At 39.3% G+C, this 16,311-nt stretch overlaps 2 protein-coding genes across 2 annotated transcripts; both read right to left on the bottom strand.

Moving 5' to 3' along the window:
* Positions 1–1,340: 1,340 nt before the first annotated feature.
* LOC140535708 (microfibril-associated glycoprotein 4-like) lies at positions 1,341–8,424 on the bottom strand. The gene is made up of 4 exons (XM_072657160.1): positions 8,224–8,424; positions 7,368–7,464; positions 1,671–1,838; positions 1,341–1,594 (listed from the first exon to the last, which is right to left on the bottom strand). The coding sequence occupies exons 1-4, from the start codon at positions 8,422–8,424 to the stop codon at positions 1,341–1,343; spliced, it is 720 nt and encodes a 239-aa protein (XP_072513261.1).
* Positions 8,425–14,207: 5,783 nt separating this feature from the next.
* Positions 14,208–15,776, bottom strand: LOC140535600 (microfibril-associated glycoprotein 4-like; the record flags this gene model as incomplete). Its single annotated transcript, XM_072656996.1, has 4 exons — positions 14,208–14,458; positions 14,832–14,999; positions 15,375–15,471; positions 15,558–15,776. Coding segments are annotated over 4 exons (735 nt in total), but the record flags the coding sequence as incomplete, so codon positions are not given.
* Between the last annotated feature and the right edge of the window lie 535 nt (positions 15,777–16,311).

Below are 16,311 nucleotides of genomic sequence, written 5' to 3'. Positions count from 1 at the left end.
TAGAGCAATGGATAAAGTCTCCAAGAACACACTTTTGAGAGTCTGGAGATAAAAGATCTATTCTGTGAACCATGTTGATGATGTGATCAGAGTCTTTCACGAACAACAAAGATTAATGTATAGGCAAACACCACCCACCAGTCTTTAGCTGGTCATGATCTGAATGCAGTGAGGTCATTCCTCTGCTTTGTTTCTTTAGATATCTCAGAGATAGGAGCACCACAGGCACAGGACTGTACATCCGGAAGTAAACCGGAGCCTAACTTCCAGACAAACAGTCCCGGTAGCAAATGGCATAACAGCCCCAGGAGGAGAAGAACAATCCTCTTCATTGTGATAAGATATGCTTTACAACCTGTTGCCAACGCCTTTCTCAAATTCTTCTGTAGAAGATTACAAAACTAATATTCACTTCTCCCAGTTAATGACTGCACACCTGTCCAGCCTCACACAGGTGTAAGACTGACTGTTGGACTCCAGCTACTGCTGCCTGCCTCAGACTAGTTGCCCACCCTCCATTACCAACTGTATCAATGTTTAGATGGATGATCTATAGCTATTATTATTATTATTATTATTATCATTATCATTAATAATAATAATAATAATAATAATAATAATAACCATCATAGTGCTTGTAAAAAGCACTATACAAATAAACTTGAACTTGATTTGATTACAACAGCAATTCTTAATTTTCTCTTAATACATTTTTACTAATACATTCTGCTATTAGTCTAAATCTTACTTTACTAAACAAGCTACTGGTACATTTACTAATGAAGTGAAGTTGACCCAACTAATAAGAACTTATTCAGACAACAGGCCACTTCAGTTACATAATAACTAAATAACCAACAAACAAACAAATAAATAATATTGACCCAGCGTTAAAAAAACAGAATTTAAAGAGCACTTAAATTGAGCAATTACAAAAAATCTATTCACAGTAAAATATATTTTAGGTTGCTTGAACTTTGATTAATTAAAATGAAATTTAATTGAAATTAAAGTAACACTTCTATTATTCTACTAATATGCAAATGGAAAAGCAAAACGAAAACATCAAAACTTGTGGCTACGCTAGAAAATTGTATTTTATTAATTTACAGGAAAAGAGAAAAATAATTCATGACAGCCCACAGATTGAATTTTTTAAGAATTATGTACAAAAGAACATAAATGATCTACTGTTTCTAGAGGAAACATCAAGACAGTGAGGACATACAAATAATCAATTAAAAATGAAACTGACCCTTAAAGGGACAACATTAAAGACAGATATAGCTGGTACTCCCTGCTTTTGTGCATGGGAAACCCCATCACTGTGCTTAATGGGTCTATGGCACAGGCCTGATCTTCATAATGATGGTTTTGAGACCGTAATCGTAGCCTTTCCATGGCTGCCACACGTTACCAATAGCATAAAAGGTATCGTCACGGCCCTTTAGGTAGATACCGTTAGGGTTAGTAGAGTGACAAGCACTATACCAGAATGCACCAAGGTACTGTCTGGCACAGTTAATTGTTGTTGAGTCCTGGTCTTTGTCCATGGTGGAGAACTTCTGTCCATTATGGGCAGAAAGAGCGTCACCTGAAAGGAGAAGATCCATAACCTACACAGTTTCAACCGTTCAGATCAATTAATAATTATAAACTCCATCGCTCACCAGCCCCTCCGTTGATAAAGCCACTAACACGCAGAAGATAGCCAGTAGCTTCAGAGTCTACAGAGAAAGAGGTGTACAGGGCGTAAACCTTCAACCCTTCAAAGTCCTCCAGGTCCACTCTCAGCTGATAGTTCCTCCTGTGAGTCAGCAGGTAGAGGTTCTCCAGCCCTGCAGGTGTGAGCATAGACATAGAACTGACACCGATACAACAGTCATCATTTATGGAATCCACTCCCTGCCTCTTGAAGCCATTAATCTGAAAAACACTGCTGTTAAGAAGATACTAATGAGATTTTAATGAGACGCTACCTCTATTCTTGCATTTATCATTGGTTCATATCAGCTTTGGCATCAATTCTACAGTATCTGCAGAAGATCTGGAGGGATGTAAGAGCACATTCCCTTGTTTGGTGTTTAAATGATGGACGTGGAGATCACATCACTGTCTAACACGTCACTCAAAGGTGTTCATCTCCCACAGGTCTTCAACTAAACTGAAATCCTGCAACTGCAATCTTGCAAGAGTCCACTCCCTTGGGGATAGAAAGATGATTAATTTTGAAGACTCTGTGTTGGTTTGCAGAAGACAAGTGGACCTAAAACATGCCAGCAAGGTTCATAGGACCCCTAATCATAGGGATCAAGCAGTAAGGCCTGTGGAGCTCTCCTGGTGGATGCTGCACATGCACTCACCCACTTGGTAAAGCATGACCAGATCCTTTCATCCACACTTTCCACATGAAGATCGGGCTGGACTATTCTGCCTGACCATCTGATCATGTCCTGCACTGATGTTTTCAGTCACCAAAGGAACCAGAGGAACCAAAGGCTCTTAGGTTTTCCTTATGCATGCATGAGTGTAAGCTGTCCACCACAATTTACAACTCTGTTACTGTTGCTGCTTCCATATATAGTATGTACTGACTTGTGTTTAGTAGTGCCTGAGATTAGAGGATCTTTGAATTTTCTCCTGCCTTTGTTTCCTAATAATGAACTCTACTTCAAAGCCAATCAAAACCATCACATAGTATTTTATCATTCATTAAGACAATAAGTAGTTTGTTGCTACACACAAATGCACAAATATATAAATTTCCAAAACTGTAGGCAGAGGAGTGTAAAAGGCTGCTGACAATCCAGAGCCGAGACCAGGCCGCAGACAGACCGGCTAAACCGACCGTCTGCGAGCTGCTTTGAGGCGTCACCCAGGTTTCACTGTATTGAGACTGTGTCTGTGCCCCGAATTAAACCCAAACGTAGAACATCTAGATCAGCTTGTTTTAATCATTTAATCAGTGTTAAAATCTCTCATTTCAACGATAACAGCAGCACCTCACCCTTAAGCTCGGTCTACTTAACATTAGATCACTATCCTCAAAAGCAGTGATCGTGAATGAAATTATATGTGATCAGAAACTAGATGTTTTCTGCCTCACTGAAACCTGGATTAGACCTGATCAATATATAGCTCTAAATGAAGCCACCCCCGCAGGCTATAAATATGTACATAGCCCTAGATTATCAGGCAGAGGAGGTGGAGTATGTATAATCTACCAGAAAACACTAGAGATTATTCAAAAACACTGTAACACCTTCACTTCTTTTGAGCTTATCTACATTAATATATCAAATCCGACCACAAATAAAAATGTTTTCTCACTGATTAATATTTATAGGCCTCCAGGGCCCGACTCTGAATTTTTAAAAGAATTCAGTAATTTTTCTGCAGACTTGGCAGTGTGCAGTGACAAAGTTATAATAGTAGGAGACTTTAATATTCACTTCAAAAAAGCAGACGATCCATTAACAAAGGCGTTTGTATCAATTTTAGATTCTGTTGGCATTATACAAAACATAACTGGACCCACACATTACTGTAATCATACCCTAGATTTAGTCCTGACCCTGGGTGTTAGCATTGATCAGCTAAATATTCTACCTCAGAGCTCAGTAATATCAGATCATTATCTAATCTCCTTTGAGCTACATCTTAGGCAAAATGTAAATTCTTCTCCCCAACACTGCCTAAAGCGCACAATAACACCAATGACAACTGTACAGTTTACTAAAAATCTCCCACCCCTATCGACCTTAGCTTACACTCCGTCAGACCAAACGGAGCTCGTCAAATTAACAAGCGATCTAGAGAATACCCTTCGATCAACCTTAGACAAAGTAGCACTGTTCAAAAATAAAATGATGAGGCAAAAAAGGCTTGCACCGTGGTACAGTGATCAAACTCGTACCTTAAAACAAACAGTGCGGAAACTAGAGCGTAAATGGCGGACGACCAAACTAGAGGTGTTCCACTCTGCGTGGAAGGACAGCCTTAGTCAATATAGAAAGACATTCATTAAAGCTCGCTCAGTGTATCTGGCCTCGCTGATCGAGAAAAACAAAAACAATCCCAGAGTTCTTTTTAATGAGATCTCTAAACTTACTAAAAGCCAGGCAGATACTCAACCCCAGATCCCAACATCTTTAACTAGTCATGTTTTTATGGACTATTTTAATAATAATATAGAAAATATTAGACAACAAATCCAACCCTGCTTATTAAATCAAACATGGCCGTCACCCGATGTAGTTGCTTTAGAACAAAACTTAGTTGTAGAACAAAGGCTGGAAGCCTTCTACCCACTTCCACAGCCTGAACTAGAAAAAATTATATCCTCAGCTAATTGTACAACATGTACACTCGACCCGATTCCCTCTAAATTGCTAAAAGAAATTCTCCCAATTATAATCGGATCTCTTTTAACAATTGTAAATTCATCCCTTAGCCTTGGGCATGTACCCCAAACCCTTAAAATAGCAGTTATAAAACCTTTAATCAAAAAACCAAATCTTGATCCTAACGTATTATCTAATTATAGACCCATCTCAAACTTAACATTCGTATCTAAGATATTAGAAAAAGCTGTGGCCCAACAACTCTGCTTATACCTGAGTAAAAATGACATGTATGAAAAATTCCAGTCTGGATTTAGACTCAATCACAGCACAGAGACAGCCCTAGTGAAAATTACGAATGATCTCCTTCTTGCCTCTGATCAAGGCTACGTATCTTTATTAGTCCTACTAGACCTTAGTGCAGCCTTTGATACAATAGATCATTCTATATTACTAGAAAGATTAGAGAAAATGGTTGGAATCACAGGGACAGCCCTATCATGGTTCCAATCATATCTAACGGGACGCTTCCAATTTGTAAAGATAAATGATTTATCTTCAAACTACGCAGAAGTAAGATATGGAGTTCCGCAAGGCTCAATTTTAGGACCACTATTATTTACATTATACATGTTACCACTGGGCTCAGTTATAAGCAGACATGGCGTTAATTTCCACTGTTCTGCAGATGACACACAGCTCTATATATCAGCCAAACCTGACAATAAAATTAGACTACAGAAAATGGAGGACTGTGTAAAGGATATAAAACTCTGGATGTCACATAACTTCCTTCTCCTTAACAGTGACAAAACCGAAGTTCTCCTTTTAGGTCTAAAAGACTCTAGAAATAAACTATCAGACTTAATGTTAGACTTGGCTGATTCTCCCATCATTCCTGGTTTAGCAGCTAAAAATCTTGGCGTCACATTCGACTCAGATTTATCATTTGAGCAACATCTAGCTAATATTAGTAGAACAGCCTTTATGCAGCTTAGGAACATCTCCAAACTAAGAAACCCCTTATCACTACAAGACGCAGAAAAGCTAGTACATGCTTTTATTACCTCAAGGCTAGATTACTGTAATGCATCACTGTCAGGTTGTTCCAGCAGGAACCTCAATAAACTTCAGCTGGTGCAAAATGCTGCAGCCAGGGTCCTTACTAAAACTAGAAAATTTGACCATATCAGTCCAGTTCTATCAGCACTCCATTGGCTCCCAGTTAAATTCCGTATTGAATACAAAATTCTTTTATTAACATATAAAGCCCTACATGGCCTCGCTCCTGAGTACCTGCAGGATCTTATAGTATATTACGAACCATCAAGACTACTTAGATCTCAGGGTGCTGGCCTCTTACGCGTTCCCAAAATTCAGAAAACCTCAGCAGGGGGAAGAGCCTTTTCCTATAAAGCCCCCCAGCTCTGGAATAACCTTCCAGATAATGTTCGGGACTCAGACACAGTCTCAATCTTTAAATCTAAGCTGAAAACTTATATGTTTAGTTTAGCTTTTGGTAATTAATGTTTCTTAGATAAGGGCTGCAGGTCCAGGGGTTCGCGGACCCAGGGAATTGTAGTACACTGAGATGCTGGAGCTGTCGTCTTGCTGCTTACACGCGATCACTCAGGTTTGTTGACGGTGGAGCAGATAGATGCTGGTGTTCTCAGGGTACGCCCGTGTCCGTGTTACCTTCTGGCTCTCTCCTTTTAATTATGCTGTGATAATCAGACCTGCCGGAGTCATCAGACATACCCAGATGCTGATTCTCAACATTCTCTGCACTCCATAAAATTCCTCTTAGAACTAACTTCTCTCTCTTTACCTTCCCCAAGTAAATGGCCACCCAGCCCGATCTGCAGGAAGATTGCCCGCTGAGGTCCCCTCTACCTGCATCTAACCAGCTGCCACCTACCAGTCCGGCCAGCGGGTCCCCCCCCAACCCGCCACCACCCATGGCTCACCCGCCAGCCATTGCTGCCTGTTTGGTGGCCGTGCTGAAACCTAGATGGACTCGAGCCTGTCTGACACTATTAATATCACCACTATCAACTTTCTGTTGTACCTGGTTTGGTAATTTTTATCATTAATGTTTAAAACAGTCTGGCCAGAGGAGGATGGGTCCCCCTTGTGAGTCTTGGTTCCTCCCAAGGTTTCTTCCTCCAGCTCTGAGGGAGTTTTTCCTTGCCACTGTCGCCGTTGGCTGCTCACGGAGGTCTTTGATCCTTCATGTTATTCCTTCTTTCTTCTCTGTCTCTGTTCTTTATTAAGTTCTAATTATGTAAAGCTGCTTTGTGACGACAACAGTTGTAAAAAGTGCTATACAAATAAATTTGACTTGACTTGACTTGACTATTTTATTTTAATTATTTTAATTATTTAATTATTTTAATCCATATATTTTGGAGCACTTTGATTGGTTCATTCATCCTGGAATTCTGATGCAATATTAAGAACAACTGCTGGATTCACATTATGGCATTATGACATTACAAGTCAAAAAGATTTTTGTGTGAAAGTGACAATATAAAGCATATATCACATACAGCTCTGGAAAAAATTAAGAGACCACTTAATTTTTTCCCTAAATTTGCATCTCTACATGTCTGGCAACCGTTGTATTCCAGACATTTCATGAAACAGAGCTGAATTATCTGAATCTGCAGACTATGAATGGCATAAAGTCCCAACAGCAATGTGAGAGACTAGTGGAGAGCCTGGGATTGGCCGTCAAGGTTATTATTTCATCATAGTGATTTCTGAATGCTTAGTACTGTGTTCAAATCTGAATAATTACTTCTTTTATAATAATTATTTTCATAATTTCTCTGCATTATTTGAGCATAGTAATATTTTTATTTGGAATTTAGGGGAAATGTTGTCCATGAAATATGAAATACAGTGCAAATGTTCATTTCCCTAAAACACACTGCCTATAAATAGTAAAACTGATCATGTAGGGTGGTCTCTTGTCTCTAATTTTCCGGAGCTATTTATGAATGTAGTAAACAACAATCTCACCCAGCCAGTATTCCCCACTCTTGTTCCCAAAGCCATTACTGTACGAATCCCATGTCCTGTAGAAGGACATGCTGCCATCCATTCTCCTCTGAAATACCTGAGGAGGGGGTGAAATGGGTGGAATAGTCAGGCTGAGGTTCACCTGGATCATCTGGATGTCAGCTCTTATTTCTGAGGGCTTTTCATTGTTTAATTTAATTTGGTTGCCCTGCAGCATGATACTCATCTTATCCTACTGTCTGACATTACCACTGTATCTTCTAGATGGGCTCTAACCCATATAAAGGTTCTCATTCTGTCTGGCTGATGCTTTGGTCACTACAACCCACAGGAGTTGCTCAGGTAGTGCAGCTCGTCCAGGATGGCGCGTCAATGCGAGCTGTGGCAAGAAGGTTTGCTGTGTCTGTCAGCACAGTGTCCAGAGCATGGGGCAGATAACAGACAGGGGACAGGACAGTAAACCAGGAGGCGTGGAGGGGCTGTAGGAGGGCAACAGCCCAGCTGCAGGACCGCTACCTGCTCCTTTGTGCAGAGTATTTGCTATAATTGTGTTTATTGTTGTATGAAAGTATCATGTAGAACAACTAATAAAGACTAAAGGTTTAGTAAGTTATTTAAATGCATTTGTTTTGTTGAGTTGGATTTTACTGTACTGCTATTATGATAATAAAAATAATAATAAAAAGGGAAAGGTAAATAATATACAGTTTTTGTTATTTTTTCAGTGTTTTACTATGAATTTGCTTGTTGATTTGAACAGATGAGATATTACCTAGACACTGCATTTAAGACCGTGTGGATTCTCTGCTGTAAACTCACTAAAAACTAAAAACCAATCCATGGATAAATCTCTTACTGTCCATCCTGACTGATCATCCGAGCAGCTCATGTCACAGTACACCTCCACAGGAGTGTTGCTTGTAGGGTAGATTGTGTACACTCCATTCTGCCGAGTGCCATTCCTGTAGATCTCATCACAGTCCTGAGGCAGGATTCTCACAAAAACAGGAGCAGAGTTCACCACCAGGGGGAGCAGTACAGCCAAAACGCAGTACATCTGAAAGCAGAAAACAAATATTTTAGGTAAAACTGTCAACAAAGGTTCAGATTATTCAAAGTGTTCATTTCAATAATTAAGATTTTAAATAATACTGAAATTCTACTCACCATCATGGTGAGTGACTTGGCTCCTTTTTCTGATTAATGAACTGTAAAAAAAATAACTACAAATATTTATCAAACAAAACTAACATACAGTCACATATGAATATGATAAATGGATAAGCAGTAATTAGCTAATATTAAAGCTACATAGGTAGTCCTGTGATGCTGGAGATCTGACAGTACTAGTACTAGGTTACTCTACTTTTAAAGGCTAGTGATATGATGCCACATATTTATATTGTCTTGATTTAATGGACACCTGACTACTCATGTATGAGGAAAATGAACACAGTCAACATTCCACCAACGTAATGGAAATTATCTAAAGAAGAGCATGTCCGAGTATGAGGAAGTTTCCATTTGTGTTCATTGAAAACCATCAACTGACTGTAAGGAACACATTAATTATATTATTTAAGGGAAGGCCCAGCCTCCAAAAAAATAAGGAAGTAAGGAATGCTCACAGTCTTTAGTTAAATGACTTCTAAAAGCTAAAAAATAACATAAATGTCTATGTTTTTAAATTCTAATCATACTTATTTCATTATAAAGCTTTAAAGCAACAGGGTGAAGATTAAGAAACCAATTGACCATTTTCCAATAGTAGTACTTCAGTGGTCGCTGGTAGCCAAGCGAGCTTTCACATTGGTTAGGACTTCAGGAGCTGGACCGAAGGTCTTACATGTCGGATTACCCCCAAAACTACATACTGACAAAGGAATCAACCAATCATATTTTGTTTTCAGTAGGTTGAGTCTGTTATGACTCTATGGGTCTGGTATTTTCCCCGTTGTCTGTGTGTTTTTTGTGCCTACAGATTCGGGATGGTGCAACCCGATTTACAACTTGATTGGTTACCACCAGAGGGAGCTGTCTGGAAATGGAGGTAGAGCAGTTGTATAAGTTGTATAAGACTGGTGAGAAGATCAGTAGCATTTTATCTAGAAGCTCTTTTCTTTTCTCATGTTTTTTTTTTTGTTAGATAGGGAGTTATGTTACTTTATTCGTATTTTCTTTTCTTTTATTTGTTAGATTAGATAGTGGGTTTAAATATTAAGTTAGACTTCTATTCTCGTTTATAATTACAACTCTCCAAAAGGCCCATTAACCAATCTTAGTTATTTCTTCAATTTGAAACTGACTAGAACTCCAGCCCACGTACTGTCTGAGTACACCTCGCCACCCCAGCTCCATCCAGGGTATAGTTCACATTCACAAAGCTTCACAATGCTGTGCTTGATCCAGAACAGCTGGAAATCTTCTTAAACTTCTAGCAATCATTGTGCTAGAGCCAACTGTGTTGTACAGCTGTTTAATCAGGCTGAGGAGAATTTAGGCCCACTAAGCAACATCATGGCAATGTCCATAAATACCATAGCTATCACACTGTAGCACCCATCTACCATCGCCATAGCAGCCATCGGGGATTCCACAGCAACCAGCTAGTATGGGCCCTACTGTGCAGACTGAAACCTCAGTGCCGGCTCAGTGCCACCGAATCCTGCAGAAGGTCCTGAGGGTTTTTGACCGCTTGCCACACTTTGACCACAGGAATCTGGTTTCAACCAGTGACAGCTTCCTCTTTACTACCTCTAACTCTGAAACCATAGCAACCACCTGGGATACCATTGCGACTATGTAGTAACAGCCTGGAAACTGCCTGGCAGCGGGAACCACTAATGTTTTGCATTTCCTTTATCCATATGTCCATATGTTGTGTGAAAGGTGATAAAGGTGACATATTTATTTTACTGTGAGGCTCTGAAAGGGTCTGATTTGGTCATATAGGCTACTTAGGTTATATATTAATGTTGGTAAGTGGTTGGTGTGGTGCAACAGATAACACCATTACCTGCCAGTGAGCTATCACACCATGTGGGAGACTGGGGTTTGATTCCCAGTCTGGGTGGCCATGCTGCGCTACCAATAAGGGTCCTTGGGCAAGACTCCTAACACTACATTGGCCCTCCTCTGTAATACCAGTAACCATGTAAGTCGCTCTGGATAAGAGCGTCAGCTAAATACTGTAAATGTAAATGGTAAATTAGTAAACGTTTATGTATTAAGCTCTTAAAACATCTATGTCCCAAAAGTAATATTAAAAAATATTTAAAAATTAAATATTAAAAAAAAAAAAATCCATACATGATCTCTCAGGCCATGTTTTATCAGTCAGAATCAATGCAGGAATCCAGATCATTCCAGGTAACGCTTTACTCTTTCTTGCAACTGTACAGGCACAACCTAACCGGCTAACCGGCTTTACAGTTCACTTGCCACCAAAGTCTGTGGAATGAAGTTTGAGCTCCTTTAATGCACTGAGTGAAGTATTATAATTAGTTTAAGTGAAAGATCATCTTACAGGAAGTGAAAAGCTTTTTGATGTAATCTATCTGAACACCTTTTTACATTCTGAACATTTTTCATTTGCTTCAGTGGTTACATACTGATGACCCTGCAGTGTGAGGAACACTCCTTTCTACAGGGGTCTTTAGGTCTCCAGGAGGCAGGAAGGTCTTACAGATGCTGGTGTATATGGTCTGGTTAAAAGGTGTCAAACATGGCATGTATTGTGTATGTATTATTGTTAATAAATTAAAATAAATCAAAATAAAAAGGGTTAATTAAGTGAAGTCAAGTGGATTTTATTGTCATTTCAGCTACATACAGAGTACACAGAGTAACGAAACAACATTCCTCCAGGACCATGGTGCAACATAGACACAGTGCATACAGAACACAAGTGCAACACAGTACAAGTGCAGACAGACAACACAACACAGTACAGACAGAGAATAATAAATAATTGAGGGTGGTGTGCAAATTATGCAGTGTGCAATAAATATTGAGTCCAGTGAGGTAGTAACGTTATTAGTGCAAATGCTTCCCATATTGTCTGGGGTAAATGGTTGGTGAGAGAGAGAGAGAGAGAGAGAGAGAGAGAGAGAGAGGAGCCTCTGGAGTTGAGAAGTCTGATGGTTTGGGGGAAGAAGCTTTTGCAGAGTCTGGTCGTGTTGGACCGAAGTTAGTTATCATGTACCTTTATACACCTTCAAATCGCTAGTTGGTCATTTTATTTGAAACCTTATCATTTTCTATACTGTCATTACATATCAGCCTCCTGACCCTTGCTGCTGACAAGCAACCAGCAGAAAAGTAATGATGTCACAACCACAATCCACAATGGAGGTGTGGTGCTGACAGACAGACTGACAGACTGACATTTCACTGGAATACACCTTGTCAGTCTTCTACTAATGCACAAGCCACCACTTTTACTTTTGTTGCGACTGTATTGTCAGTTTTCCAGAACCACAGGGGGAAATGATGATGTGAGAACCGACAGAAAGTTTGGGAACTCCTCCTCTCTGTGTTTGGTTATAGTTCCTTGTACTTCCTTCTTCTTTAAAGCATCATTAATTAGAGTTTAGCAGAACTATTGATCTGTATAATTGTAACATTTAGCTTGAGGCAGGCTGCTTATGACTTTATTAGGCCTACAGCAGTACTCATTGTCAGGACAGGCAAAAAGTGGTCAGGATACTGGCAGGCAGGTGCAACACAGGTGAACCCATAATCTTCAAAGTAACTTAAACACGTCCAAGAGTCACAGTGACTCCAAACTCAGGTGTTCAGGAGGAGTATCTGTATATGTAATCAGTCCACCAGAGCCTCAGATGAAGGGTGGAACTTAGCCCTTGCACATTGGAGATCATGACCTGTGCATGCAAAATTCTACATTGATTATTGACAGAGTTTGTTCCTGTTCCTAGTGATCGCCTTGTAGTGCAATCTTCACCTGCATCCAGTGCCTTCTTGCCTCTGCATTGCAAAGATATGTATAACATCTCTGTACACCTGGGGAGCCATATTTATTTTACATATTTTTCATTTCAAACAGCTGTTTATACTAAAAGGCCTTGCAGACCTAGCGGGCATGTGCAAACGAGGGGTGCGAGGGTGCTAGCGAGATGGGACAGTGTCTACCATATGCACCTTGTAACCTCACTTTTGCAAATTCTGTTCTTTATACTTCTAATTTTGTGTTTTATACATTTTTAATGTGGTATATTTCTGCCTGTGTTTTTATTTCATTATTTATTTATTTCAATTTGCATACTAAAAATACCAATGAACTTACCTCACTTTGCTTTACTGCATAAATCCTTTTTATAGTTACATACAAATGACTGTAAAAGGTTCTGTAAAATTTAAATGATTAAAGAATTTAAAGAAAAATGCAAATTTGCATTCTTTTCTATACTACCTGTAGGTATAGTTTAATTGATGTATGCAAATTTATTAACAAGACCCCAACTAGTGGATCTACACTGTATCTGAGATCCTGGTCTAATCTGCATACTGAGGAACTTGACACCATGAGGCCTTTCCAGTGGTGCCATGCTGTTCTCACAGATATATATTTCACTGGAGTTTGCACTGTACCAAAACCCTCAGGAGGTCGGATTTAGCACAGTTCAGAGACTCTCAGACCAGAGACTACATTAGAAACTGCATCTGTGAACTGACTGAGATTCCTGTGTGAGATTTGTACTGGACCTAGACTTCCACAAACTAATCATAGCTATTTTTAATCATTTTAATAATAAAGCAAACACATGAAGGGTTTAAGAGAATTGGAAGTACAAAATGTCATACAATGGTGCCACCATCTGGCCACACTGGGAAATGCCATTCCTCAAAATATTCCTTACAAAAGAAGATTAGAGTATTTGAAAAATGTACAACATAAGCTTTACTTTCAGTTTTAGGCTCGTCTGAAGTTCTCAAAACCGTGTTTCTGTGGGTTGTAGGGTATACTGAATAGAAACAGTTACACTACATGTCCAAATGTTTATATATACTTTATATGGACAAAAGTATTGGGACACCTCCACATTCCACCTACTGGACCTTTTAATTCCATCCCATACTAAACCTACAGGCATTAATATCCCCCTTTGCTCTAAGCTCTAGCAGCAGCAGCAGGTCTGGAGCTCTGCAGTTGCTGAGTCAGTTGGAGGCTTTTCTGCACTCTGCTCTGAGCTCAGCACTCGGCCCTGACCCCGCTCTGTAACTTTACGTGGTCTGACAGACACTCGGTGGCTGAGCTGCTCTCTGTGAGCTGTTCCTCCTAAACTCTTCCACTGTTCAATAATAACACCACTCACAGCTGATGGAGGAAGATTTAGGAGGGAGGAGATTTCACCAGCTGACTTGTTGTTGTCTCCTATTACATACAGAACCACGCTGGAGTTCAGGGAGCTCTTCAGAGCCTCCCGTTCTTTCACTGATGTTGATGCTAAAGGCTTGATTTATACACCTGTGGCTGAACGGGACTGAATCAGACACCTGAATTCAATGATTAGGAGGTGTGTCCCAATAGTTTTGTCCATATAGTGTATCTGTTATGTGTGTATATAACTACTTCCTTGGTTTTCTTGGTTTCTTTGTTATTGCTCAACAGGCTCAACATACACATTACCAGATGGAGTAGTAAATTATGGAGGCAAACATTTGATCAACACACAAAGTGCAGTCTATAAGCATGTTTATTTAAAATGTATATCAAAGAAAAGGTTATGCTAATAATACAACATTTTGAACAGTTACAAAATAAAATTATATTAAAATAAATTAAAATAAATCAAAAAAGAAACAAGGCCCTGGTGCAGTTCAGGAAACTGGTCTGATCTTCATGGTAACAGATTTCAGGGAGTAGTAAAATCCCTTCCACTGGTTCCATATGACTCCATAGCCATAGCGGCTGTGAGCCCCCCACATGTAAACCCCATTAATGTTAGCATGGTGGCAGTTGTTGTACCAGAACGCTCCAAAATACAGCAGGGGACAGTTTTCAGTGCTACTATCCTGATCTTTGTCGAATGTGGAGAACTTTTGTCCATTATGGTGGACCAGAGCATCTCCTGCAAGAACGAGCAGTGAGTTCTTACATTGTTCATTGGTCACATGATTAAAGGTCATTCATTTGAGGTAATAATTAGATGCTTTGGGTAAATGATGACATGAATCTACGTAATTTACACTGACTTTTGTAGCATTATAGATATTAAATTGATAAAGGATATATAATCTCTATAAAAGGATATATAATCTATAAATAGTCTCATAATTAGGTCATTATATAGAGTGATACAGTTATCAGTACACACCCCCACTACTTTACACTGTATTACTCAATGTTTAAAACGTCCACTAAAGGTAAACTGTCCTGGAACTCTGAACTATGTAATAATAAATAAAAAAATAAATAAAATTAGCTCTGCATCTGTTCCTCACCTGCTCCTCCATCAGCGTAGCCGCTAACGTGGAGTCTGTAGCCCTCAGCTTCTGAGTCCACAGAGAAGGAGGAATACTTGGCATGAACCATTCCACCTGCAAAGTCCTCCAGATCCACTCTCAGCTCGTACTTCTTCCTCCGTGTGAGCTGAAACAGGGACTCCAGCCCTAGTGACGTGTAACACAAGAACTTATTGGTCTGTTCAATATTAAATTTAGGGTGACGATTTAAAACTGTAAAATAAAAAATTAAAAGAACAAAACAAAAACTTTTAAAGAATCAACTTGAAACAACTTATACGTCTTTCTTCTGACAGTCTAAAAAACTAAATAAAGTGTAGTTTAATATTACTTAATTACTAATTTTTATACATTTCATCTGTGGTACTTAGTAATATTGATATTTAATCTTTATCAGAGTTATATTTCATCACAGTAATTCTACTTTTCAAATGATAAATGTAAACATATATCTCCATCCACTGCTTTTCTACAAAATGCATGTTGAATCCACAAGAATGACCCTATTGCATAAAGTCTCACCCAGCCAGTGCTCCCCATCCCTGTTCCCGAAGCCATTCTTATACTGATCCCACGGCCTGTAGAAGTTGACGGTGCCGTCCATCCTTCTCTGAATCACCTGCAGGGGTGAAGGAGGTGTTTATTAAACTAAACGAGGTCAATTTTAGGGTATTTTAAGGGGATTTCACAGTTAAAAGTCTGTACCGTCCACCGTCCATCTTTGGTAGAATAGCCCATACAGCCCATGTCACAGTACACCTGTACAGGTGTGTCCCCTGTAGGGTAGACAGTGTACAGTCCACTGAGTGTGTGTCCTTTATCATATATGTCTGAGCAGTCTGCTGGAAGCTCGTCCTGAGAAACAGAGACACTGCCCACCAGTAGGGGGAGCACTAGGCCTAGAAACACCACAGCCTTGGAAAGAGAGAGAGAGAGAGAAAAAAAAAAGAAAGAGAGAGAGAGAGCATGAATCTACTCTCTTTGATGCCTCGTTGATTTCTCGCTCTATGACGCTTTCACGTCAGTCAGAAGGCAACATTTTTAAAGACACTGCAGTTGTTTGAATGAACTTTGGGAAACCATGGAACACAAAGAGGCCTCCTTCAGCCCATGTACAGTGAAAGTTTCATGAGCAGGGTTTCCATTCAATAGAGTTTAATAGAATAAAGTCCTCACAAGAAAATTGCATTTCTAATAATTCCATTTTATAAATGATAATTAAAGACATTTCTTCAGGTGAGTGAGTTTAGTTAGTTACCTTTATCTCTCAGTGCTGACCACATGAAGATCTACAGATCTACAGATGTTTAAATATCCTCAAAGGTTTTCAAGGGATTTTTTCAATGACTTTCTCTATACTGACATGACAACTTTATTTAATAGGTGTAAGAAATAATTATAATAAAATATAAACAATGAAATACAAATTTATTTCTTACCCAAACCCTTATCTATTACT

The sequence above is a fragment of the Salminus brasiliensis genome, chromosome 15 (assembly GCF_030463535.1).
Source record: "Salminus brasiliensis chromosome 15, fSalBra1.hap2, whole genome shotgun sequence".
Taxonomy (NCBI): domain Eukaryota; kingdom Metazoa; phylum Chordata; class Actinopteri; order Characiformes; family Bryconidae; genus Salminus; species Salminus brasiliensis.
The sequence above is the reverse complement of the archived record's forward strand: the minus strand, read 5'-3'. Positions and strand labels throughout refer to the sequence as shown.

Coding starts and splice junctions, on each gene's coding strand:
- LOC140535708 (XM_072657160.1), bottom strand. CDS start 8,424: ATGTACTGCGTTTTGGCTGTACTGCTCCCCCTGGTGGTGAACTCTGCT. Junction 7,465..8,223: donor ATGATCAGTCAGGATGGACA/GTAAGAGATTTA, acceptor CCCCCTCCTCAG/GTATTTCAGAGGAGAATGGA. Junction 1,595..1,670: donor CTTTATCAACGGAGGGGCTG/GTGAGCGATGGA, acceptor TTCTCCTTTCAG/GTGACGCTCTTTCTGCCCAT.